The sequence below is a fragment of the Anser brachyrhynchus genome (genome assembly GCF_964034855.1).
Source record: "Anser brachyrhynchus genome assembly, chromosome: 1".
Lineage (NCBI taxonomy): Eukaryota > Metazoa > Chordata > Aves > Anseriformes > Anatidae > Anser > Anser brachyrhynchus.
The window spans coordinates 16703625-16729787 of record NC_137694.1 but is presented as its reverse complement, the minus strand read 5'-3'; the positions used below and the strand labels follow the sequence as shown (position 1 = coordinate 16729787).

General features: G+C 44.1%; 1 protein-coding gene across 5 annotated transcripts in view; it reads left to right on the top strand.

Moving 5' to 3' along the window:
- Nucleotides 1-26163, top strand: part of CELSR1 (cadherin EGF LAG seven-pass G-type receptor 1) — a 166589-nt gene that overhangs the window by 68285 nt on the left and 72141 nt on the right. For all 5 annotated transcript variants that reach the window (XM_080602472.1, XM_080602471.1, XM_080602474.1 and 2 more), the window contains exons 2-4: nt 117-755; nt 20998-21220; nt 26033-26148. In XM_080602472.1, the coding sequence (XP_080458598.1) occupies nt 117-755; nt 20998-21220; nt 26033-26148 (978 nt within the window). The remainder of the gene's footprint in view (nt 1-116; nt 756-20997; nt 21221-26032; nt 26149-26163) is intronic.

Sequence of the window (26163 nt, the reverse complement as noted above, 5' to 3'; positions counted from 1 at the left end):
GTGCCCTGAAATGCCTCACAGGTCCATTTAATTTCTAGGAGACTGCAGGAACGTCCTTGCCCATATGTTGAAGCCCAGTCTCTGACACCACTGTAATCTTTCTCTTTTCCCTTCAGATGGCGTCCACAGCGTGACAGCAGTTTGCACCCTGCGTGTCACCATCATCACCGACGACATGCTCACCAACAGCATCACGGTGCGGCTGGAGAACATGTCCCAGGAGAGGTTCCTTTCTCCCCTCCTGTCCCTCTTCGTGGAGGGGGTGGCAACAGTGCTGTCCACCGCCAAGGATGGCATCTTCGTTTTCAACATCCAAAACGACACGGACGTCAGCTCCAATATCCTGAACGTGACCTTCTCGGCTCTGCTCCCCGGTGGCATCCGAAACAAGTTCTTCCCCTCCGAGGACCTTCAGGAGCAGATCTACCTCAACAGGACCCTGCTGACCCTGATCTCCACGCAGAGGGTGCTGCCCTTCGACGACAACATCTGCTTGCGGGAGCCCTGCGAGAACTACATGAAGTGCGTCTCCGTGCTGAAGTTCGACAGCTCGGCCCCGTTCATCAGCTCCAACACGGTCCTGTTCCGCCCCATCCACCCCATCAACGGGCTGCGGTGCCGCTGCCCGCCCGGCTTCACCGGCGACTACTGCGAGACGGAGATCGACCTCTGCTACTCCAACCCCTGTGGGAGCAACGGGCTGTGTCGGAGCCGAGAAGGGGGCTACACTTGCGAGTGCTACGAGGACTACACTGGTATGTGTTTATCTTATCTTTGACCCATGATTTATATGTTAGCCCGTCAACCAGGCCAGCTCTGTATCAAGCTGGAATTGCTGACATTCTTAGTCAAAGGGAGAAAAACTCCTGGCGGTGCCTTCTGGGAGGGGGAAGGCTTCTGAGTGCCACACGTCACTTTGGGTAAGGCCGATATCCCCAGGGACACGCCATGACAGGAGCCGTGCCTTGCTCCAGGCCGGGCCAGGGGGACCAACAGCTACCAAAATGATTCCCGTTGTGTGAATTTCTACTCAATTTGTGCAAACATATTTCTTTTACCTAAACACTTGGAAGGAAAAAGGTGGGCCATGTCCCATGGTTTTGTATGTTAACTCCTTCCTGGCACCTCAGCAGTGCCCACCGGGGCGTGGTGTGGGTGGGCAGCCTCTGTAAGGTTGCACTTGGGACAAGTGCAGAGCATGAGGGTGGTTCATGGTGCCCGAAAACTGCCACAGTACACATTTATGGGAAACACTGCAAGGCAGCTCCAGTTTGTAAGTGTCCAGGTGGACTCCAGGTGGCTTCTTCTAGGCCTGTGTCCATCCAGCAGCCTGCTGAGGAACATACTTTGCCTCATCACGATCTTGAAAGCTAGTGAAGATCAAAGTGCTGCTTCTCAAACATTCTTGAGATGTTAGAGAGGAATATTAGCCAAATGTTTTCTGGTGCTTCAGTAAAGGCAGTGGGATTATTTAAGTGTTTGAAACTGCACATGCATGTAAGCATCCTGCACTGACGTGCTGCCAGGCTGTAATTGATGCTGACAGCTCATCAACATCTGCTGTGACCCCCACAAATGAGGTGCAAAGCAGAGGGGACTGCTCCCAAGGCTGCTTCTCGGTGCTGAAGTTATTAAAAATTGAAAACATAAATTATTTAAGTCTTCATATAAAAAAATAACATGATGTGTATGCGTACGGGGCTGCATCCAGCCTTCTAGGTGGAAGGGTTTTCCTTCATTTTGCACGGCTGTTGGCTTAGGACTGTAATTAAAAATGGAGCCAGCAGCCAGTGAGCAGGGACATGGCATCAGTTAGGGAACTGGGCTTTCCCCAGCACAGGGGCAGGAGGTGCTCCCTGAGATCAGAGGGACTCGGGGCAACAGAACTTTCCGAAGGTGCCGGAGACAAATTTTTTGCCTGACCACGGAAACCCTGAATCTGTCTGTGATGGTTGGGATATCTGGTCTTTGTTGAGGAATGATTGTTCCTGGGAGGCTTCTTGTGTGTGACTTATACAGTGAAATGCATTATGAAGTCCATTTTCTGTGCGTACAGTTGATGCATAATATGCGAAACACTGGGCACCACACAATAGATTTTATGACCAGTTAATTTAATTTAACATGTTTATGTAATATTATAGTATGATTAGGAATGCTTAGAAATAGCAAGTTTCATTGAAAATGGTATGCGTATAAATAGACTTAATTCATCCGTGAGTGAATGTCTTGGAAATTTTTGGAATGACATAGAATGATAGAAACATGACATTCCCATATCAAATTTTGAGGGTCTTTTGCAAGAAATTTTCAGAATAAAAAGGCTAAATATGCTTAAAAATGAAAGAGGATAATTTTTTATTAATAATTCATGAACATATTTAATAATTAATTCTGTAGTCAGAACAGACACCATACATATTTAGAGCAGCATATTATTCATACACAAAGAAAGATTTGATCTGTAACTGTGTTTTCAGTGCATATTTGTTGAGTTGAAAATTAACTGTCCTGCCAGGATGTTGAAGTGATCAGAAATTAAGGAATGTGCACTGCTTATAGGCATGCCAACTTTACGTTTCAGAATTAACCATGCTTCAGTGAAACACTTTATTGTTTGGAATGACAGTTCACTTGTGTTCAAGAGGGCTCTGGAATTCCTTATCCTGTAAAATGATACAAATATTATTGACTATATCTGTTTTATTGCTGAATGAATGCAGTAGACATTTAGTATCCACTCTGTGGTTGGTTTATGTTACATTAGTGCCTTTAGGCTCAGTGTTGCATGACAATGTTTTTTCCATCAGACCTGACACACTTGGCCACATATGGTGGTCATTAGATGGTTGTTTTTCACCCCTTTTACAGAACGAGGTGGAAAATGTTATCAACAAGCAATCTATTACCAAAAATATTTTACAAAGTACCTGATCTATTGTGGAATCTTATCCCCAATCTCCTTTAAGAACTGCATTATTTTGCCTACAATTTTTGACCTTTCTTTAAGTAAGTTCATATCAATTTGTAAGTTTGGTTTATGATCTGTTAATCATAACATTGCATTTGCTGCTTGTATATAAATATTTATTGTTTGCAACAATACAGATTTTATATCTATTTAACATTTAAGCAGTATAGGTTTGTTTCAAGAACAGCAGTGTGTATTGACTCATAATGCAGCGATTGTGAATGGGAAAAGCAGAACAGTGTTTGGCTGATGGCATGGACAGAGCATTGCTAAGGCTGAAAATTGGGAGATGCAGGCATTACAGATATTTTTCCATGGGATAAACTCAGCGTAGTAACATACCAACATGAGGTACTTAGGAATCTCTGAAATAATTGTAAAAGATGAAATATGAATGGTAATAGTCAATGAAATGCAGCCTGCTCTGGCAGCTCTCATGTTTCAATTTCCCAATTAAGAGCCTATGTAGAAAAATAATTGCAAGAAAATACTAAGATCTATCATCTCTCTGCTAACATACACTGAAACTCGATGATAAATCACTACACAGTCATAACCTTGTACTGAATCTATCTGACTGGTCACCTGTTAAAAATATAGCATTTATTTCCTGTGGCAGATAATTATGTCCTATCATAATCAGATGGAATTTCCCCCCATTTTTCCACCCTGCTTTGAAGCCCTCCATTTGTTTTGATGTAATTGTTAGTCATTTATACATGATGAAAGTTCCTCTGTCTTCAGGAGTCTTCTGTTACTTGCACAAAGGTAAACTGAGCTCTTATAAGATATTTTTGAAACCTGAACACTGGCTAGTTTTTGGTGAGCTGGAATTAGCTTCACTTCCTGTGATGGAAGGAGGTGAGGGAACAAGGACATATATTTTTAATCGTGTTTTTCAAAACAGCAACTGCTTTAAATTCTGTTCTTTGTATAGAAACTCGTGCACAGTAGTGAACAACAGTGCCCGCTGACAATGGTGCTATTGACAGGAGGGAGCTGTGTGCATGACTGCAGGCTTAAAGGACGCAATTTAAGTTAAGCCAACAGACTGAATGAACTCAGACACTGTGGAAAACCTGTTTCATTTTTCCAGCTACGTTCTGTGTATCTCTGAGTGCTGCAGGAGCGGTTGAGATGAGCTACAGGTGAGGGCTTAGGCAGAGGTAGAAATGTCTGCACTCCTCAGGCGCAAACCCCTGAAGGGTGGATGCTTAATGTGATCCACACTGCTTTGGGGGCATGGTTGCCACAGCAGTTCCCTAATTAGCTGCACACCCAGCCCCACCCTGGGGCCTCCTATAGGCCATATAGCTGTGGACACCTACTTGGGTGTATTTCCTGCCCTGCCATCAGCTCCTGTGGCAGCTCGGTGCCCGCGGTCCTTCTGCTCAGCAGCAGCCACTGTTGTTCTCCTCTGTGGTCTCAATTCCCCAAAGTAAAATTGAATCACACAGAACAGATGCAATCCAAAGGGAAAAAAATAAAAAACCCTGAGATAAGGAAGAGATTTGATGTTCCCACAGTTCTCCTTAGCACAGGGCGTTCTTTCTGCCTCCTTTGCTACTTCTCCCCTAGCAAGGAGCAATTTCTAGGGAAAAAAGATATTGCCAGAGAATTTCCCATATCCTCAGCATCTCTCCTTGGATTTCACTTCAGAGAGGGGAGAAATCTTAAGTGGTCATAAATCTTGTAGTAATCAAATACAGCAATTAGAGATCTTTTGCATGTTATACTTTTTTTTTAGTCCTCATTTATTTTTGTGATACCATATTGACATGAGAAATCGTGCCGTCTAACTTCGCCGCCGTGAGTTCTCTCTGCGTGCCACGAGAAGGTAATTGTAGCTGGTTTTGCAGAGTCATGCCAGAAGGCTCTATTCATGGTGGTCAGCAAGTTCTCAGTGTTTGGCTCTTTCAAACAACATCTAGCAGTAAAAGCAAACATGAAGATCTGCTTCTCTGGTTTCTTAACTCATATCCACCCTTCAGATAGTAATTTCGTTGCTTGTTCTGATACCGGTTTCTCATTTTTCAGGCCAGAGAGATTTATTTGGAAGAATTTCAGCTTTCAAGTACAGAAATCTGGCAGCCAGGGTAGCCGTAATGAGCATTTTATCTTGGGCGAGAGTGTCTGAAATTCCAGTCTCGGTTACACTTCTGCAGCTCTGCTAAAGCCCTGCACCCATAGGTGTGTAACAGCAAAATCTTGTACAGCATATCTTACTATGGGTATTTTAGGCATCTTTAACTCCTAGGCCATCATTTTTCAATGGCAGGGCTGAACACAGTTTATCATCCCAGGGCCGTGGGGCTTTGCCAGCACTTTCAGACACCTGTGACCAAGTTCGTCCTGAGCACGAGACACTGAATAAGGAATTTTGTTCTTCCCAAACACTCCCATAAATGTAGGGACCTTGTCCACAGTACAGGTCAGCTTTATGGATCATCTCTCTGAAGGATACCTCATTCAAGTATTAAGTTGAATGAAAGGAAGTTACTACAATATTTTGTACTGGTGCTACCTAAACAGTGTCCCTTAGTCCCCGTTTCAAGGCTGTGATGCTGTCTTCCTGGTGCATTTATACAGCAAACATATGAAAACAGTGGCAAGGTCTAAAGCTGTAAAAAGCAGTATATTAATTTTCAAGAGTGTGAATACAAATACTTTTATTAGGGTGCTGGGTGATTTTTAATAATTTCAAGATTTGAAGGCTGCATCTTTTCCCCTTTTGCAAAAAGTCTTAACGGTTTTTTATGAAATCTTTGTGCTGACTCTGGATGCAGGAATAGTCGAGGAAGACTGCTCACTCTCAGCCTTTTAATAATTTTCATTGCTTCTCGATGTTGACTGATGTTTCTTGATACCTGGTTTCTTTTACTTGCAGTTTCTGAATGGCCATACTGTGAGAAAGCTTTTTTGGGGTGGTTGCATTCCTGCAAAGTAAGAAGGTCTGTATAGTGTTGGGGGTCTAGAATTTTTTCTTGTTTTTCAGCAATGCTAGGCCGTGCTGTTTGGGTGTGTGTAGTGACTTAACTGCAATGCAATTTTCCTTTGATTTCTGAGGATCTCTCACTGCAGCTGAGATGACTCTTTCACTCCTGATGGAGAGATGAATGAGCATACGCGTACAGGATCCTTCCTTAGGATTGCTGCTCCTTAGTTTTGTTCTCTGCACAGCTTTCCTGTCACTTCTTCAACTTTCTGTGTTTAATCCACATGGAACTTGTGTAAGGAAAACCCTCTTCTGCCTTTACTGGCTAAGCAGGCGTCTGAGTTGATGTGGACATGGCAAGCTCCATCCCTGCTGCTGGCAGCAGCCAGGCACAGACCGGCACCTCTCCAAGCCCCGGGAGCTCACAGCTCTTGCCAGCTGGTGAGGGCTCTGTGAGCAGTACAGAGGCAGAGCTCCTCCAAACATTTTTCAGCGCAGGACTGGTGCAAAAGCTGGAAAAGCCTATCTTTTCCTCTTTTTATGATCTTTACCATTCAGCTATGTACTGGGAGACGTAGCGTCTCATAAATCTGGCTCGCAGTGCTTTGAAGTTTCCCCATATGACCATTGCATTTACCCATGCCACAGAGCAATGAACCACAGATGTCGTCTCATGAGCTGACTTAATATCTAAACATATAAGGAACTTATACAACCTATTCTTTGCAATTAGCCACGGATAATAAGTCTTCCATTGAGTATTACACAGTGCATGCTGCATTTGAAAAGCACAGCAGTCGATTGTGAAAGTTACTTTCTTCTCTCTCTTTTTCCTGTGATGTCCATTTTACATCATGGATTCCTGAAAATAAGTACTGGTTTGGGATATTCAGATGAAGAGGTATCAGCAGGCAAACTTCTTGCCTTTGGGTATATGTGTGGTCAAGGAACTGTGACTTCAGTTCATTACAAGCTGTACCCATACAAAGCACTGTTCATCTAAGGATTGCTTTGGACTCTGCAAAAGTTACTCTGAACAGATGAAGCCTCTGAGACACCCCTTTGAGAAAGAGTGGTGCTGTCCCCCTACTCAAAGGGATGGCAACCAAGGCGCAGCATCTTCTAGGTCACATAAAAGCCATCGGTGGCAAAATCCAGAGCAGCAGAGGCAGCTCCTGTGAGCCATGTCTGGGCTGCTGGTGGCTGGAAAGCTGGAGAAGAGCCCTGTGAAAGGGATTTCTTTCCTGACACACTCTAACACACCTGCAGAGATTTTTTGCGCCCCTGCATGTTGAGATGTGTCCTTGCCTGTTTTTGCAGTGCTGCTCACTGTTAGGGCGTGCAGGGATGGGGCCAGCACACGACAGCCTCGTGGCTGGGCTGGAGCCTCGTGGTGCTCAGCTGGACCTGAAGCTGGTAGCACAACTGTGTAACTACTGCCCCATAAGACAGCTGAAATAATTAATACAGAGTAAAGTTACATTTTTTATAGAATAGAGTCAAAAGCTGAAGTTTATTAAATTTCTAAATGTTGCCACGCTCCTGTCGACTGTATTTCTGTCAGTGCTGCTGAATCAAAGGAGATGAACATCTGGAGCCTGGAGTTTGTATCAGATTATCACAGGAGTCACTGAAGAGGTCCCCCTCTCCTGTAGCTGGATTTTTCCCCGACGGATGTTTCCTTCAACTAATCTTCAGCCTATGCTCACTTGTCAGGATGCAGAAAGCCTGCTCTAATTGGATTACTGTGGTGTATTTGTTGACACTTCTCAAACTGTGTAAATGGCCTGCAGCCCTAACATCAATCTGCTATGCCTTCTCCGAAAGCCCGGAAAAGAGTTTTATCACATTACCCTCATCCCGATGTGTATCAACTAGCTACTGTTTGAAGCCTGAAAGCCTTCCCAGCCGTGCAGCAACCCTCCCTTGCCCCTGCCCTTCTGCTGCACGTGGATGGGTTTTGGGTCAGCTGAAGTCCTGCATTTGCCGGCGGTTTGGGTGCCTCTTCTGGAGCCTCGTGTCTTCTCCTCCTCCCCCATGGAAATTCTTGCGCTGATCAAAGCCCTTGGCTGTCATCTGGAAACGTAGCTACGGACTTACTGCTTTGTTTGTTCTTTTCAATTAGTTTTACAGCGGCTGTCTGACGAGGCTCCTGCCTTTAGCAGGCCTTTTTGTAGTGGGTGCATGAAGGGTGCTTTGTAAAAGAAAGCAACAGGTCCCTCACCGATACAATCACTTAGCTCTGCCTTCAGAAGCTACCTTAGTCATATGTCTCCAAAACAATTATGAATTTTAGGGTCAAAAATCTCTAGGGTCTAGAAAAATGACAGGGTCTAAAGTTTCTAGGGTCTAGAAAATCCTGCCTAGTGATTACAGCTCATCACCTGGGTTTTCTCTTGCATTGTTCTACTTTTCCTTAAAATGGTTGGGGAGCTGCCCTGGTCTTCCCTTCATTTACCTGCTCCCATCATCAGTCACCTACAGAATTTATCATTGATGATCTTAGGCTTTCTTTCCAGTTGTTGACAATTTCAAGTAGCATATAGCTAAAAATCAGTGTCCGAAGGACGTGGGAAATCACTTGTTGGAGGATTCCATGCTTACGATTACATCTTTACACCTGCCTGTTATTAATACCGTTGACGTATGTTATATTGTAATTTGGGGAGAGGGTAGGTTCTTACTGGCGTGCTCACGGTTACGTGAGTAGGCAGGCTGCTGACCTGGCATTGCCGCCTGCTTGGCTTTGGCATCTGGCCTCCTCTCCTTCCCTGCTCTCAGCAAGAAAATGTCCTATGAACATGACCCTATCATTTTTTTTTCAATAGAAGAGAAATACAGGTTGAGCACCTCTGATACCTATTGCCATTCCAGTTAATAACAAATTGGGATTCTCTAAAAATTTAGGATTTTCTTTGTTCTAGCTTACATGAGAACTCTCTTTTAATGTATTGAACCTGCTGTAGGTATTTGTCTTTTTGAAAGATCTTGTTCCATGAATTTTCAGCATTTTCTGGGGCTCTTACTTGCTTTTGACTTGTACTCCTGATTTTATATTAATGGGATTTCTGCTACCACACCTAAATGGGAGTCACAATTCTCCCAGGCTTTTTGAAAACCTTTGTTGTAATGCATTTGCTTATCTTCATTGGTGTAACTAAAAAAAGGGGAAGGTGGAAAGTAATTACACAAAGTGGAGCTATTTGATATTATAATTTTACAGGTACATGTAAAACCCTCCTTAGTGACGTGGCTAAGTTCCCACATAGACTACCTTCATTGTGAATGTGTATTTCCATTGAAGAACATTGATCTGAGAGAAACTACACATGCTAAGTGAATTTTAATTAAAATATTTTAAGTGGCATTTTATTAAACTGCTGCAAATTTCTCCGTGACCATAGCTTACGATTGTGCTTTTATTAATTTAGCCAAGTTGAGCCATGTGTACCGTATGACTCGGGGTTTTTTCTCATCGTTTTATTTTTTCTGTGTGTGTGTCAGACAGGCTAGCTGGATGAAATTTTAAAATGCATGCAAGCCACACAAATGCGTTCTAATACATCAAAACACCCACTTGCTAAGTGTCAGAATAGCCCATGCATTAGACTACCCTTTAAGTGTTTTATTACCACTGCTAGGTGTCTCGATGGGTTGTTGCTCACCGAAAATAAACCAAATAGGAAAAAAGAAGAGAAGAGGAAAAAAAGGGGGAAGAAACAAAACCCACCACCAGCAAAAACGGCACTTGCCTTTCAGTTAGTTGTGGGGAAGATAAAATCGTCATGAGATAGTGTTTTTTTCCAATATACTTCATGTTCTGGAAACCCCCTCACAATTCTCATAGCAGAGATGAAGGCTAAAAAATAGAGTTCCAGGAAGGCTGGAATTAAATATTTTAGATCTTCCAAAACAATATATATATATAAAGAAATGTAACTTCCAAGGAACAAGGTAAGGGGCCTCCTTTTCTCCTGGCCGTGATTACAAAACTGGGAAAGAGAACTGAACAAAAGAGAGTAAGACCAAATTGTGACAAAAGTTTGTAATTCCGGGGTTAGCCATTTCTCTTTTCATCAGTAGCTAAACAACAGGAAAGCGATCGCAGAGCCAGCAGGAAGGATGGTTGGGTGCAGAGAGGAGGGTCTCGGGGTGATGTCCTGTTAGGGAGGAAAAGAAGTGCAGCTCCTTGTGTGTCAGTCCTTTGTGCTACGATGACTGAAAGTTTCGACAGTTGGGCACCAGGCTGAGGCACTTGGCCTTGAACATCAAGATAATTGCGACTCCGCAATACAGTTGTGCAGAGCGTGGTGGGAACCGCAGCCTCATTGTTGTTGCAAATGCTCTTTTGTTTAGAGCATCACGGTTCGCTGCCTGCACCGCAGCCCCTGCTCCCGGTGGGGACCCGGCACTGTGCCGTGCCCTGGTCAGCCCAGCTTTCAGGGCAGTCGTCAGCCTGAATTTTCCGTTTGATTCTAAAAATCGAGGTAAAGATACGTTACTTTGGGCTCTCAAATTCTCTTTAGCTAACCGTGTAAGAGACGTTTTCAATATAATAATTAAAACCCATACTTTGAGGAGCTAGGGCAACCGACCTGCAAGGGGTCAGCACACCGATGTGCTCATTTTAAGAAATGTTATTACGAAGAGTAGTGTCTTTTATTAATAATTAAACACAATCTAGATGACACAGTAAACTATATTAACTCCATCAAGACTAGGTAATCATTTAAAGTGATTTCAAAGTGAAACTATTGTACAAAAAGGCTGAATTTTAATCTATTAACTGTTTTAGGAGGGGTTACAGTCTGTGGAAGCTGGCTGCATTGGTTATCAATTAGTCTGTTTAAAAATTTTTAAAAAGTTACTGCTTTAAAAAAGACACCGATTTCAAGATTTTCAGTGCAGGATGTGTGACTTTGCAATGTTTTTTACAAGAGTCAGTAAGAAAACGTCGGCTTCCCTGATTAAGCTGCTTTTTGTTTTCAGTTTATTTTCACCGACCCATGTCAGAGGTATTTTTTGGATTATCAAAACATAAGATTATGAGATTATTTTTTAACCCTAATCTTTTGCATTTGGCAAGTAAAGGAGCTTTTTTTTTTTTTTTCCTTCAAAATTTCCCTTAAATGTATAACAACGGGAATTTGATGAGCATCAGCTTGCTTTTGCTAGTTCTAAATACCCCATGAAGGAAAACCTCTGAACTCGTGGTCTGCAATAATGACAGTTGTATTGTGCTTCCCAGCATAACTTTCTTTTAACCTAACACTTCTCCTATAAAATGAAAATACAAAGCTCTGAAATGCCAGCCTCCCAAGATGTAATTACAATAATAGATTTACTTTAAGCATGTTTTTCAGCTGCTTTATTAATATTTTATGGCTTCTCCTCGAGTGTTCTCACTAATTGGCCATTATGCTTCATTCCACCAAAGCTTTGTGACCACCTAGGACGTTAAGGGGCATGAGTTTGTCTGAGGTCTGCTTGTTTCCCCGATGCCATCGTTTTTACCATAGTGTTGGATTACACAGAAGACGTGAGAGGGAGATTTTTCTGTGAATATTTCAGGCTTGTGGAAAACACGAAATGCAAACTCTCACTAATCTCCCTTTAATGCAGGTTTGTAGAGCTGTTTTCCTACAATTTGGGAATTGGGAGTTGCAGGCCTTTGGTGTCCTCCTCCGTGGAAAGCACTTTAGGGAAAAAACAGGCTGAAAGTGGGCAGGAAGTTGGGTTGTGCCTGAAAGCATGTCTAGTTTTCCGACTCCCAGTTCCTGCTGATAAAAGTCATTACTGCACACACACAGCGCAGCCACCGTGCCTCGCTTTCGTTCCTCAGTCAGGTAAATAGCTTAATATATTTTGAAAAGGGCTGTGTGGGTCTGAAGTGGCCTGTGAAACAGCATCCTGGGGCAGTTACGGTGCCCATGGTGGCACTCGGTGCCCGTGTGGCATTCAGTGCCCAGTAAAAGTTGCTACTTTGCAAAAATAATCTTTTTTTGTCATCTGAGCAAATGCATGCTGAGGTCACGAGTGACCTTTTTCTTTCTTACACCGGCTGCCTGTGGAAGGATGTGAGAACCAGGTACGGCAGCTGGTTCCCATGCTGCAGAGCATGCAGGTGCACATGGATGCAAATAAGGACCAGGCTGCAAAACCTGTCCCTAAGGGAGCGTGTCCTGTGAGCTGCGGGGGCTGCTCCAGCCTTGGGACCCCTCTACGTGCCCTTGCTCAGTTTAAGACAACTCACGTGGCATAGAGAGCAGAGAGAAAAAAATGACATCGGGTGTATATGTAGTAAAGATAGAGGAAGAGTGTTTCTCTTAAAAATAAACGGAGGGAGGAATATTCCTCTGTAAATGAGTTACCTGTGCTGTGTGGAGGAGTGTCTTGTTCTTACACCTCCGGGTTTCCCATTGGTTTTAACAGAATGGCAGGAAAGCAGGATTTTTAGGAAGGTCTGTTCCACGAGGTTTATTCCGGGTAAGAGATGATGCAAATTGCAGACACAATGACATAAGCTAATTAGGGTTTTATCCTGAACATCTACAGTCAAATTTTTCCCTTACTAAATATATCCAGAGATAAAGCCTAGGCCTTTGAAAGGCAGTGCTTCATCACCGTATCTTACCCCAAATCAGTGCAATTTGCATTATGATAAGTTGTATAACAACATATACCTGCCACAGAACTCAACAAGAACTGGAAATTTCTGTGTGCTTCCTTTTTCTCCTGTGTAATTTTGTGTTGTACATAGTCCTGGGTGATAGACGTGGCCTGAAGAGTTTTCAACAACCCAGAGGGGCTTTTTGCGGAGTACTGATGCTAATGCCTGAGCTGTAAAATCCCAAGACTCAGTTATGACTTTTGCCTGTGCTCTGTTCCTGTCAGCACTGGTGGAAGTCACATGGGAGGTACAAGGTCCAGTGACCATTCAAATAGAGCATGTATCATCTTGAAAACATGCTCATCATTTCTGCAATCAACAGATTAATTAATTTCTCCAACAGACATGCCCCAAATATCACTAATCCTCCTTAGCATTGTTCCTATTTTTTTCAATTATTCCTTCTCATTGAAATGCAAAGCCCCAAATCCCAAACCAACCATCCATCCATCCATCATCCATCCATCCATCCATCCATCCATCCATCCATCCATCCATCCATCCATCCATCCATCCCTGCAGGGTGTCTTCTATTTTGCCTTGTTTTACCATCGGGGAGGGGAAGAGGTGAGGAAAAGGGGCACATATTTACGTAGTGCTTGGTGCTTTGCACAGGGGCATTGGCCTGGTTTTGGACTGGCGAGAAGCTCAGCACCGTGTCACCATGTGCAGTGCATGGCCTGAAAAAGCTCAAGAGGAAGGGACCTGAGCTTCCCGTGCTCTTGTTTTTGTAAAATATAGTGTGGTGCTACTTTAGCACTGTAGGGGAAGGGTCCTCCCTGAAGGATCAGCAGGTGGGATGGGGTTCTGGCCTTTCCCTTGCCCACTTGACCACAAGAGTTTCCTGTTGTGGGATCTCCCAGGAGATCTCAGGGCCATGGGGCAGCCAGGGTGCAGTGGCCAACTTCAAGGACCCCCATGGGAAGAAGTGGGAAGGGGCGAGTAGCAGCTTCCCCTTGGGTTGGGAGCGAGAATCGTGAGAAACCTTGGAGCAGCCATTTTCTGATGTGTGTTTCAGGCTGGAATTGACCACCAAGAGCCCTCACATGCCTTGGGGCCAGCAGATGCCATCCGTAGTTTCAGGGGCAGATAAAAGTAAATAAAAAAAAAAAAAACATCCCGTGCTCATTATTTTTGAGCATCTCATGATTAAAGATCACATGACCTTTAACCCAGTCCTATGATATTTGGAAATCTGATTTGTGACTTGTCAGGAATGCTGGGGGGGGAGCTTCATGGAAAAAGGCCCAGAACGGGGAGCAGGGTGGTGGTGGAGGAGAGCAACGATGTACAGCTGGGAGAGCACTGCTAGCTCTGCACCATCTCTTCCCACCAGCTCAGAGCCTAGGGCTTGTGCCCGCAAGAGAAATTAAACCATATCCGGAGATAAAACAGTGATTTTCTGAGAATCATTATAGGATCATGTCTATCACCTCAGATTGTTACTTGGCAAGCTATAAATATATAGGTTGCGAGAGGAATGTTTTTATTGTTATTTTAGTGTTTTAAATTCAGGTTACTCTCTTGCAAATACATCTTGTTAAATCTGGAAGAGTTAGCATCTTAAATTACAAAGGCCAGCTGTCATGACTCAGTGGGATTTAGTCCTAAACAGTGTGTTTGTGTGCACGCACAGGCGCTCATCTATAGGTGGAGTGTGGTTGTGTAGGTTTGGGCATGTATTGTTGTACTTTACCCTGTTTTTTGTGATCTGCCTTTATAGTGCAGAAGGCAGCAAAGGGAGCAGAAAGCAAGCGGGAGGAGGGAGACTCCTGGACATCAAGCTGACGTTTCTCCCTGTAAGAAGGTTGGGACTGACTTTAATTTTCCTAGGTCGATTCCAAATCCGAAAACCTAAATTAACATGTAAAAGGAAACACCAAAGCGTGTTTTCTAATTTGAACATTTAGTAGCCGGCTAATGGAGGAACCTCCCAAAGCAACAAACACCAATGTCAGTGTTAAGTCTAATGAGCGCTTCTGGCATTGAAGTGGCAGCAGGGCTTTGGCCACTGATTTTTAAGGGAGCCCAAATTTGCCTCTGCTCTTCAAATGGCACTTCTATGTTGTTTGTGTAAAGTGGTTTGTGAATGTAGCCATCCCCTAATGAATCACGGTCACCAATGCACAGGTGGCTTCCAATTTCTGTTTGATCCAACTTCTACCTCATTCAGAGTGGCTTGGTAACTTTGGGTAACTGCTCTCTGACTTCTCCCATAAAACCAACAGAGTATTTTTCTGGGTTTGTTTGTTTGTGTAATGTTTCATTTGCAAATGGACTGCGCTGGCAAGTAAGGCTGATTTCTCCCGTTTGATTCTGGGAATAGACTCATGCCCCACAGAGTCACCAAAGCCATTAATTTCTCTTTATGGGCATATTTCCCCTATTTATTTTCATTACTTGACTTGTGCCTACATTGGAGGCGTGTCAGGAGTCAATTTTCCTGCAGTACGTGCTTGCACAGTCTGTGAAGGGAGGTGGGTGTCTGCTGTAGGTGTTGATCCAGTTCACCCAAGTCAAATGTAAGCCACTACACCCACTCATGAGCTGTATAAAATAACTTAAAACAGTATTTCCATAACAGTTAAACCTTTCTAAGACCATTCCTTCGTTCTTATTACTGGGTGCATGTTCCTGCTTCCTTCCCTTGTGCCCGCTGTGCTATTCATCCCATCGATCCTAGGAGGGGCCTAAGCAGAAGATCACTAGCCCTACATTAGAAAAGTCAGTCTCAGTGGGGTTTTGCCATATTAGCTCTGCAAATCAGCCTACTTCGGGATTACATGAGTACAAAGGAGGAGCAGGAAAGTGCAATGTGTTGGGGAAAGAGGACTATGGTAACTCCTCTCAGCCTAAACAGCGGTGAAACTGTCCCCAGAGTGGGGGTGTTGAATCCCACCCTGTTTATCTCATCCCAGTACAGATTTCCATGCTGGTTCTGTACTAATTTGTATAGACAACGGGTCTATAAGTGGGAGTCCTGCAGAGTGGGACAAAAAGGAGAAGTACTGGGAGGAAAACATGTCTTGTTTTAACAGGTGACAGGGCAGGCCATGGACCTGGCTTCAGCCACTCCACCACATCCCTCCCTCCTCCGAGTCCCCATCACCTTGCATCTCTGCCATCCACTGCATCCACTGCAAAGGAGATTTTAAAATCAGATATCAAACAGATATTTGGGGAATAGGACAGTAGTGTTTTAGTTACTTAGAGGAAGAGGAGGACTGATTTTCTCCTAATGTGCAAGATACCAAATAATCTTTTAACTTTGGTTGTTTCTTTATTAGGGCGATGGGTCAACGGGGATTTCTTGAAGAATTCAGTTGCCCTATTTCTTGTGGTTTCTCCTTTCCACTTTAAAGTATGTCATTTTAGGCTGGCTGCTTAAGTCAGCTTCTCAAAGTGCTTTCCATTCTGATGAAGCAACTACAAGTGTGGAGAACGAGATTAGTATGTATCTAGAGCAAATGGCAGGAGGGAGGAAAGGAGAGAAGAATCAATTCAAGTCAAACAATTACAGACACTGAGTGAAAAATTAATACGTGTCTGGGGAACCTGCAAAAGAAAAAGAAACAAGAACATCGGTGCAGGTCTGTGTATAAATATATATATTTAATGTAGTATGCCAGTTGTAAACCATCAGAGAATTGTACAAAGTTTTGAGGACTAGTCCTTAAACGGGGATATTGTAGTAAACTGAAGAGTAGAATAACTCTGTATTTATTCCAATGCCATCACGTTGTTCCCAGCAAGTTTCCCAACATTATGCATTGTCTGTCATTGTAAGGTCATCAGGCAACTCACCAACAAAACCACAGGCGGGTTTCCGGAAAGACGGCTCCGATGCATGCAGGTGTGCTGTTGGTGTGCATAATGTTCAGTTCACAACGTATTCGCATTTATAAGATTATGTTTTCATTTTTTAAATAGCTTACTTTTATTTCTTTTCACTTGTTTATCATCATTTATTGCTCATTCATCAAACTATTCCATTACTTTATTTGGACTATGTGTCAGAGGGGGACGAAATAAAGCCGTTTTCTAGCCAATCTTTTCTTTGCCTGTTCTTGTTGTATTATGCCTGATACCATGGTGCCCCCACTTACATGAAATTCCTATAAGAAATTATTGTAACATTATATTATAACGTTATATTAACATCTTTGTAAAGTTAATCCTAAAACTGAAGGAGAGGCATATGAAAGATGGTACGATTTAGAGTAGGAAGCAGTGTCAAAAGCGCAGCTATCGTAATCTCAAGGGCTTTAAAACTGGGGAACATGACATAAAGGGCCATGTAAAAGCCACAGGACGTGTATCTTTAAGAGTCATCAATATTAATGGACAGAATATAAGATCAGCCGCTATCCTGTAACAGCAAACCACGTGTGGGCTTGGTCCGGCAGTTTTTCACAGCCCAAGAATCTGCCCAGCAGATAAGAGGCAGACACAGCCCGTGTTATCTGACAGCACATGCTCTGGATTTAGCAGCTGGAGGGACTAAGCTTGATGTTTCCTGCGTGGATTTCACCGAGTTGTGATGTATAAGTAGTTTTTTAGGCGATTTCCAAAAAGTTGGCCAATGTGAAAAAAATGAAATTATATTAACAAAGGAAGCATGGTGAGGAGTGGAGGGCAGCCTGGGTGGCAGGGTGAGCCACGCCGACATCTCCAGCTTCACAAACCATCCCCAGGCTGCCTGCGGTGGCCATCTGGGCTGTGCTCTTCTCACCTGAGCCCCTGCAGCCCCCTGCAGCAGCTCGCCCTCCTCTCTGTACTATCTTTTCCCACCGGACTGCGAGACATCACCTCCAACCACGCAGAGATTCCTCTGCGGGCTCAGCCCTCTGACCTTCAGCTGGAGCGGGCGCACAGGCTCCTCATTCTTCATCCTGAATGCCGGTATTGTGCCTGATGGAGATCCCTTCCGTTCCGGCTCCTTCGTGAGCTCTTCCCTGAGGGGCTTCCGACCTTGGCTTCTGCACGTCAGCCAGCAACCAGCTCTTCCTTCGAGTACATGCAGGCTTCGCTTCATTTTTGTGTGTTTTTCAGGCCTCAGCACTCCCGCAGGACAGTGCTGTGGGATGAAGATGTGGCTGGGGTGAGGTGGCCGCCCTTGGGAGTGACAAGCTGCAGAGCTGCACGAAGGGGCCTTGTGTTGCCAGAATGGATTGGGTGCTCCTGATCAAAGCAGTGCTTCAAATAAATGCTTGCTCAGGTGGCTACTTAATAAAGCCACCAAGGCCGTGTTTCTAAATAAGCCCAGGCACTGCTTGTACTTTTGGAGAAATGGTAAATAAGGATTTGTCAAGTTTCCTGGTAGACCTTTGCACCTTAAAACATAGGGAGCCTTGGAGTTTCTGCAGAGATTGCAAAAATGCTGTTTCAGTATATTCCGGTAAATATACACAAAATATGAAAATTCAGCATCAAAGAATGCGCCTCAAATTCAGTTCTCATTTACATTACAGACTAATGAGAATTCAGAATAATTTTAGGAACTGGGACATCAATGATGCTACAGCTGAATGAATATAGGACAAAGGATCATATTTAAAGTTGAACTGCTATTTTTTTAACTGCTTCTTTAAGCATCATAATAAAAAGCAATAATAAACATAATTAAATAGATCTTTTCTATGAGCTTTCTTTTCTCTTAAATAGTTTTGTGCCTGTGTAGGTACCCAGACAAACGGCCGATTGGTTCTTGTTACATCACAGAGTTAATACAGAACCTCTAGTGACTTCCAGCTTAGGCTTTTATATTACCCCTCTGTATTGCCATGGCATTTCCAGAGCATGCTGCAGTGAGAGGAATTCCTCCTTTTTGCTTGGGTCTTGTCTTTTTCTCCCTGTGTGTTCAGGTCTGCCCATTATTTGCTGTTGCCAAATATATCATTCTGTTTTCAGAAAGCCTTGAAGATTAGATTCCACTCTGAGCTGGAGAGTTAGTTCATAGAATATCCTAGTAATTTTTTTTTTTAAAGGGACAAACTTGTATTTTGCCTTTATGTAGAAATTCTGTTTTTCCAATTTTTGTAGAGTTTTGGTATGCAAGATTTGTGCAGTTCTTGGGTTAAGGGGAGATTGACTCTGCTAATGCCACACATCATCAAAAAGCACTTTCTGTAATGTCCTCATCGTGCATGTGATGCCTGTGTGAGCATTTTTGGCATATACAGTGCACTGAGGGCATTTTCTGTCTTGGATGATATAAACAGATTCTTTCAGAAGAAACACATTGTAGAGCATTTTAATCTTGCTGAGTTCCTCATTAAAGTTTTAAGGAAGGTGTCTTCACATAATCTTGCCTAACCTGATACTCACAGTTAATAAATGGAAACGGGGAGATATTTATCAAGTGGTTTTCACAGCATTTCATCTTAATGTTAAAAAGAGAATATGAGAACATCAGTCGTGAATCAGAAAAGCTCTAAGCACAGGCTTGAAGTTGAACCCTCGGCTATACAGTTTATTACTTCAGAAGTTTGGGCTTGCACACCCTCTAGGATGGTGGGAAAGATTTATTTTTTAATTTGTTAACTGTGAGAATTATTATTATAGCGATATTTGTTTCGGTCCCTTGTGCCTTGTATTATGTCCTTTTAAAATAAACTGGAAAGCCCCATATACTGTTTGCAAGGAGATGCCTGCAAACACGCTCATCCGGAGGCGGTGTCTGGTGACTCCGTTGGTCATGGGAGCAGGGACAGGGAGCAGAGGTCGGTCCTCTGCGGGCCACCGGACCTGAACCTACCCGGATGGCATACATTTCCCTCGGGAAATGATTACAGCACTGTTGAACTTGCTCAGGCATTTCACCAGTGTACGTCGTACCGGCGTGAAAGGCGCGTGATGCTGATGTGCAAGGAGAAATGCAGCAGTGCTGTCCCCTCGCCTTGTCCCAGGGCTGCTACCAAACCGTGCAAAACAGTTGCAAACCGCTGCAGCTGACAGCCTGCCACCAAAAAGAGGTGCAGCCCCGGGTCTGGATCAGGGCAGTGCTCCCGGAGCAGCTCCCACCCGGCTCCACCGCGGCTGGTGCTGGCGTGGGAACCTGGGGGAGCAGCTGCTGCGGCACAACTTTCTGTTTTAATTTGCCTTCGTTTGTGAGTCGCTGCCCGCAGTTCCTGATGCTTTTGCTTTCCTCCAGGAATGTGTTTGCACGATTTTAACTGTGTTTGAATTAATGTAATTATATAATCTTATAGCGAGTCATCATGCAAACATCAAACTGATGGGAATGTGTTCCTTCAGCTGGCTGTCTTGTGTACTGTTGCTCTGTAGCGTTTAGTTGTCAGACTGTACTTACTGAGTAAAATTCAACGCTATAAGCCATCTTCAATTTCTGTTCAGTTTTACAGGCAGGATCTGAACACCCAATAGAGCGTCACACAGTTACCTTAAGAAGACACATGCCAAAACGTAAATGTTAACTAATTAACTCACACAGAGGGCCACGTTTCTGTACAATGATTAAGTGATGTCCCAACCACAGCAGATTTTTCAAAGTGGCTGTCCTCTGTACATTACAGTGTATTGCTACTTGTTGTTGTTTTTTTTTTTTTTTAAAACTATGATCCACATTCAGATTTAGGGAAAAAACAGAAAAGATTATATACATACAAAGCAAGATACCTGATTTTTCAGTGTTCATTAGGATGTGTTCTTCTTAATACAGACTTCTGAACAGAGTCAAGATGAAACATTTGGGGGAAAACAGCTTCAGCAAGTGGTACAAGTAATCCTTAACTTCTGCATAAATTACTGTGCCCGTCTCTGAACCATTCAGAAAATCACTGTCACCTGCAGGATGCACTGGAAATATGGAAGCAATACATATGTCATCGGCATCCTGCTCATTCTTTCTTATAAATGCTTTGCAAGCGTTGTCACAGGCTCTGCCGCGCCCTGCCGCTGACACGGGCAGCAAAGCCGAATTCCAGCCGAGCTGAAGTGCAAACACTTATCTGTTTACACAATTTCCTACCCGCAGTGAAATGCTGGAACAATTTACACATATTTCGGTTGACAGGGAGTGTGCACGTTTTTAAATTGTAGTGCTATGTTCTCCCATACAGATCTATCTATCACCAGCTTTATATTTATCACCAGCTGTGAAAGTGGCCAAGGAATCTGAAAACTAGGGCCAACACTGTCAAATATTTGAAAGAGGATTATACTCTCAACCACCTCAAGAATTCAGACTTGAAAGACAATGCAGCATCCTTAGTCCCCTGCAGCTGTGGATTTGTGCCTCGATTGCAGATGGAGTTGGGTGCAGACGTTGGAAAGCAGCTGAAGTTGTAGCAGAAGCACTAGGGTCCCAGTGTCTCCCACATCTCGCTGCTTGGGGTCCCCGTGTCTCCTGTAGCTTGGATGAGATGTTGCCTTCCCTGATGTCTCCTTCTGCCCTTCCAGGGGAGTACTGCGAGGTGAACGCCCGCTCCGGCCGCTGTGCCCCAGGGGTGTGTAAGAACGGAGGAACCTGCGTCAACCTGCTGATCGGGGGGTTCAAGTGCGAGTGCCCCCCGGGCGAATACGAGCGGCCCTACTGCGAGATGACCACCAGGAGCTTCCCCCCGCAGTCCTTCATCACCTTCAAGGGGCTGCGGCAGCGCTTCCACTTCACCGTCTCCCTCATGTAAGTCCCTGGCCTCCCTGTTCGTTAGCCCCTGGCCTCCCTGTTCGTTAGTCCCTGGCCTCCCTGTTCGTTAGTCCCTGGCCTCCCTGTTTGTCCCCATGTGGAAGGGTCCTGGCACAGGCCTGGGTCTGGTGGCTTCTCTGCTCCAGCTTGGGGCACATTCATTAAACGTTGTAACCAAACAAATTACCTATGTGTAGAGGTCACCATGAGGGATTTCTGACACTGACTCCTGCAAGTGGGGCATAATCCTGTTATTTGAAAGCATTCTGTCCTGTGGAGGATGCTGTTGAGGTGCTACAGACTTTTGCTAAAAACTTGTTTACTAAAAACTTCTTCACTAATAACTTCTTTACTAAAAACTTCTTTACTAAAAATAAGCAGTTTATTCACCTCCTCTGCTTTGGAGGTTAGTATTTGGACACACATGGTCCTTTCTTGGTGAAGAGGTGCCGAGTGCTGCACACAGCTGAGAGGGCTCCTCTCAACCCTCACAGGTTTGGGGGGACCAGCAGCAGTGACAGTATCTGGATGGTGGCTGATACCGTGGCTCAGGGGAGGTCACCATCGCAGTGTGTCCTACTGAGGGTCCAATCCCTGCCGCTTGGTTTTGGGACTGTGCTGGTTCGCAGGGAGGGAGCTGGGCTGCCTGTGTCCTCCCGACCTTCCTCTGCTCCCCTGCTCTCATAGCCCGGGTTTGTGCAGTGTGGGGAGAGGGGACCCCGGGGCCTTCCCAGGCCATGGGGTGGTGCCAGGCCACAACCTCTGGCCACATCTCAGCAGCCCTTGGCCTGAGAGGTATGAGGATGGGAGGTGGGTTTGCCACCTCTAGAGCATGTCAGGCATTTTTCTAGGAGGCATTTTGGGTCTCATGACTCTCGGGTCAGCTGCAGACCCAGAGAACTCATGCTGCTTATTTGGGAGCATCCTTCCCCTCCCCTGTTTACCAGCCTGTGAGAGGACGAGGTCTTGTCAGGCCATGGCTGAGCGCAGGCCGGTGCTCCTCAGGTCCTTGCTCTCTTCTGGTTCCCAGCCTCATGCCTGGGACAACCCTGACTGTCCCAGCTCCTCACCTCACTCCTCCTGGCCTTCATGACCAGCTCCTGCTTCTGGTCCCATCCTGGCTGCCAGGTGTGAGCGGCCTCATACCTGTCCTACCTGCCCTGACAGATCCTCGTTGGGCAGATTTTTCTGGGGCTGTCACTTTGCCCATAGGGACAATCGAGGAGCTCTGGGGTGAGGGGAGTGATGGTGGCAGCCACGCTGTGTGCAACAGGGCTCTCCTCCCCTCCTTCAGACTTCCCAGGGTTAGAAAAAAAAGCTTTTCTGGAGAAGACTTCTTTGCTCAGGCCATGGCACAGGGCTTATCCGCTGTGGAGTCAGAGCTCCGGATGGACACTGGTGTTTCCTCTGGTGAGGGTGCAGGCTTGCAGCTTTCCCATGGCTTAGCTGCTCAGGATTGACCTTTGGTTGTCCCTCACGGCTGACTTTGAGCAAATAGCACAAAACGTGTTAGCCCTCACCCCGAAGGGCAACGTCAGGGGTTTGTTGGTCGGTAGAACAACGGTAGCAACAACAGACATGTTTGTGTGTCTGCCTAGAGAAAGTGCTCAGGACAGGCAAAACCAGGCACGTGTCCCAGCCAGCAGCCAGCAGCTGCTTGGTGTTTTACGCCTGGCAGGGGACAGGCAACTTCTGGTCAGAAATTTTACGGACTCTTGAAATTTTGGTTAAATCAGGATGTGCAGACATGGTTTGCATGCAAGCCAAGGCAGGGACGAATTGTGCCTGAGAAGTTCGGTTTAGATCTAAGCAGCGGGAAAAGCTGAGAAGCAAAAGGCTCCGTTGGACTTGTCAGACCCACACTAAGTGCAAACAAAGGAGCGGTCTAGGCTGGCTGCCAGCATAAATTACCTGCACTACCCTTGGATTGTCCCCGCAGCCACATGGTGTCATTTTTCAGGCTTTCGGGAAGAGATCTTTGATGTGTAGGGTGCTTCAAGTTAAAGTGACTCAAATTCTCTGCGTGGGGGTTATCGAGAAACAGCGAGCTGCCTTCACGTGGCAGTGCTTGCACTGGGATTTCTTCACCATCTTTAAACCAAGATGGCATATTTAGTCCCAAGCTAAACACTGCACAGTCCACTCAGAGTGGTTATAAAAAGCCTTGGTCATCCCAGGCTTCATCCCACGCTGTCCAGGACAGGGACACGTTTAGCTTTTCATACCTGCAGTTCACTTTTTTTCACACTTGTTATTTCTCTGGCTTTTATTATCCTTCAGAGCAGGTGGAAAACATTATGTGAGGATAAGCAAGAATCAGCGGTTCGATTAGACAAAGAATTTGCTACTGCATATTTTATGATTCAGGAGCATTCTTAATATGACAGGGTGTCCGGCTTCCTTCAGCCTCCCGTGACTCACAACCTGCTCCTGACAAAAAGCAGGATGTTTGTGTACTCCAGTACCATAACTAATATATTTTGCTCTTTCTTTGAAGTCCGTATAATTCTTACAAGCTTAGCAGAGCAGCAAAGACCTCCAGTGCAAAAATTGTTTGGGGCACATAGATTTTATATAGCAAGTGGTGCTGCTAGCAGGATAAATGCCACAATATTCCTAATGAAAGGGGTAGAAGAGCAAAAACACGCATGCACATTTACCCCACACACTTTTCCTGTTTGCTGTGCTGTGCGGTTATGTCGGGTACAGACCAGGCATGTCTTTCTGCTCCCAGCACTATACATCTTCCCTGCCTCCTCCCAGCAGTTGCTACTCCTCCTTCACTCCAAGAGACACAGTCAGTGGAGACGTTTTCTCACCGTTTATTCAAAATCCTTTGAGGAAAGCTTGTCTTTTGTTTCCTATGTCCTGAGTTTAAAAAGATCCCTTCTACTAGGAAACTAGTATTTTTATTCCCCTGCTGGTGACACCTCGGCAAGTTCAAAAGCAGCAGTATTAAATTAATAGCATGATGCAAAAGGTGCCTTGGGCTAGTGGCAAAGAATAGAACCGAATACACACAGAGGTATAGAAGTAGAAAAATACTTTGCCTTTTTAAAATTAAAATGATGGTAGAGAATTGTAAGCATATCCAAAAAAATATTTTCAAACAGAAGTAAAGATCCTGCTATTGCTGGTTAAAATAACTCTTTCTGCCCACTCATACATTTCTCATTTCTTTTGCATATATATATATATTCCAGTTAGATCTGATCAAAACAGCTTTGATGAAGCAGATATCCACTGAAAAGTGCAGTCTTAGGAAATGGTTTACAGGGATTTACTGCTTTGGATGAAAGACTTGACTGTGAAAAGTGAAATCTAAATCAGTGTTTTGATACTATTGAAATATTTCAGCTGAATTGTCTTAATTCATTTAGTTTAACTTTTACTGCTTTAAATATTATTTTATATTAAGTTAAACATATTTAGAAATAAATAGATGTATTTAAAATGATTAAAAGTAGTCAAAATGGTAATATAATCTTATGATTGAATATAATGGATATTCTTTGCAATTTTTACTTTATTGGAAATTTCAAGAATTTGACTGATATGTTTTGAACCAGACCAATTAATTCTTCTCCTTCAAAAATAGTACATTTTTATAGACCAAAAATTCCCATTTCCATGTAGCTCAAATTCAGGCCCTTAGTTCTGACAGATCTCTGCTCTGTGTGATCCACTGCATACATATGTCTGACAATCAATTTTTGTTTAAAAATGTTCTTTGGTCTTGAAAAAATTTACTTCAAATACCAGATCTCGATGTTTTTTCATAATCTCTGAATGTGGTTTTTGTTGCACTGCATGAGAGCCTTGCTAGCCGATATTTCTTGACACGCACAAGAGTAATTTCTTCTGTCTGCAGAAAGCAGTTTTCACTGGCTGTGCTCAGCAGTTGATTCATTTGTGGGAAAAGTGGGTTAATTTAAATCAGGCGTATTTCCTGAAGTTCAAAATACAAAATCAAACTACACTGCCATTTGGAAACACAAGAAATTCCCATGGTTTCCCTGTCTTTCCCTCTTTCTATATTAATCTTTGTGAAAGTGTTTATGTAAAGTGTCATAAATTTTTGCTTTTGTAAATAGATGGGAGCTGTCTGTAAATCCCCAGAGATAACAGGATTCAATTCAAAATTATAAAATGCACAGAACACACAGAAATTGTCAAAAAATGTTCTGTGCTGACCAAAAAGCAGGCTTTTCCGAAAGTGGAGTTGTCTCTGTTTTCACAGGAAAGGTGTGATACATCCCATATTGGAAGCACAAGAAAAATAGGAACAAAAAGCCTCCCATTGGAGCTGGAATCATTAAAGTGTTTATTTTCCTCCCTCCAAGTGACTTATCTGTCGATTGAGGAACCCTGATTATCTGCACGGCATTATTAAAATACCTCTTATCTTTCTTTGCCCCTTGCCTCCCCAGCAGTTCTTTTTGATCAGTTTATGACTCTCCTTGTAGCATGCAGCATGTAGACAGTAAGCAGGCAGCAAGTACTCCCCCTTTGATGTCAGAATGCTTTCTGGCCTTCCAACTCTGCAAAGTGTAATAACTGCTGCTGTTTGGGTAGAGTCAGATCCTCATTCTGAGTTGTCTCTCTGCATCATTTTACCTTTTGTTAGGGTCAGCATCCACAGCAGATTTTTGCAGAGATTCCCATAATTTCCATCATGCCGCCTCTGTCGATTGTGAAATAAAGTATTTGTCCTGCCTCTTACTTAATTTTATAATTTTCTGTCTAAAGAAGGAGTCAAAGTCTTGCATTTCTGGGAGCATGACCTGACTACTGGTCTCTGCGTTCCAGGTTCGCAACCAGGGAAAGGAATGCTCTCCTCCTCTACAACGGGCGTTTCAACGAGAAGCACGACTTCATTGCGCTGGAGATCATCGAGGAGCAGATACAGCTCACGTTCTCTGCAGGTGAGGTGTCACCCC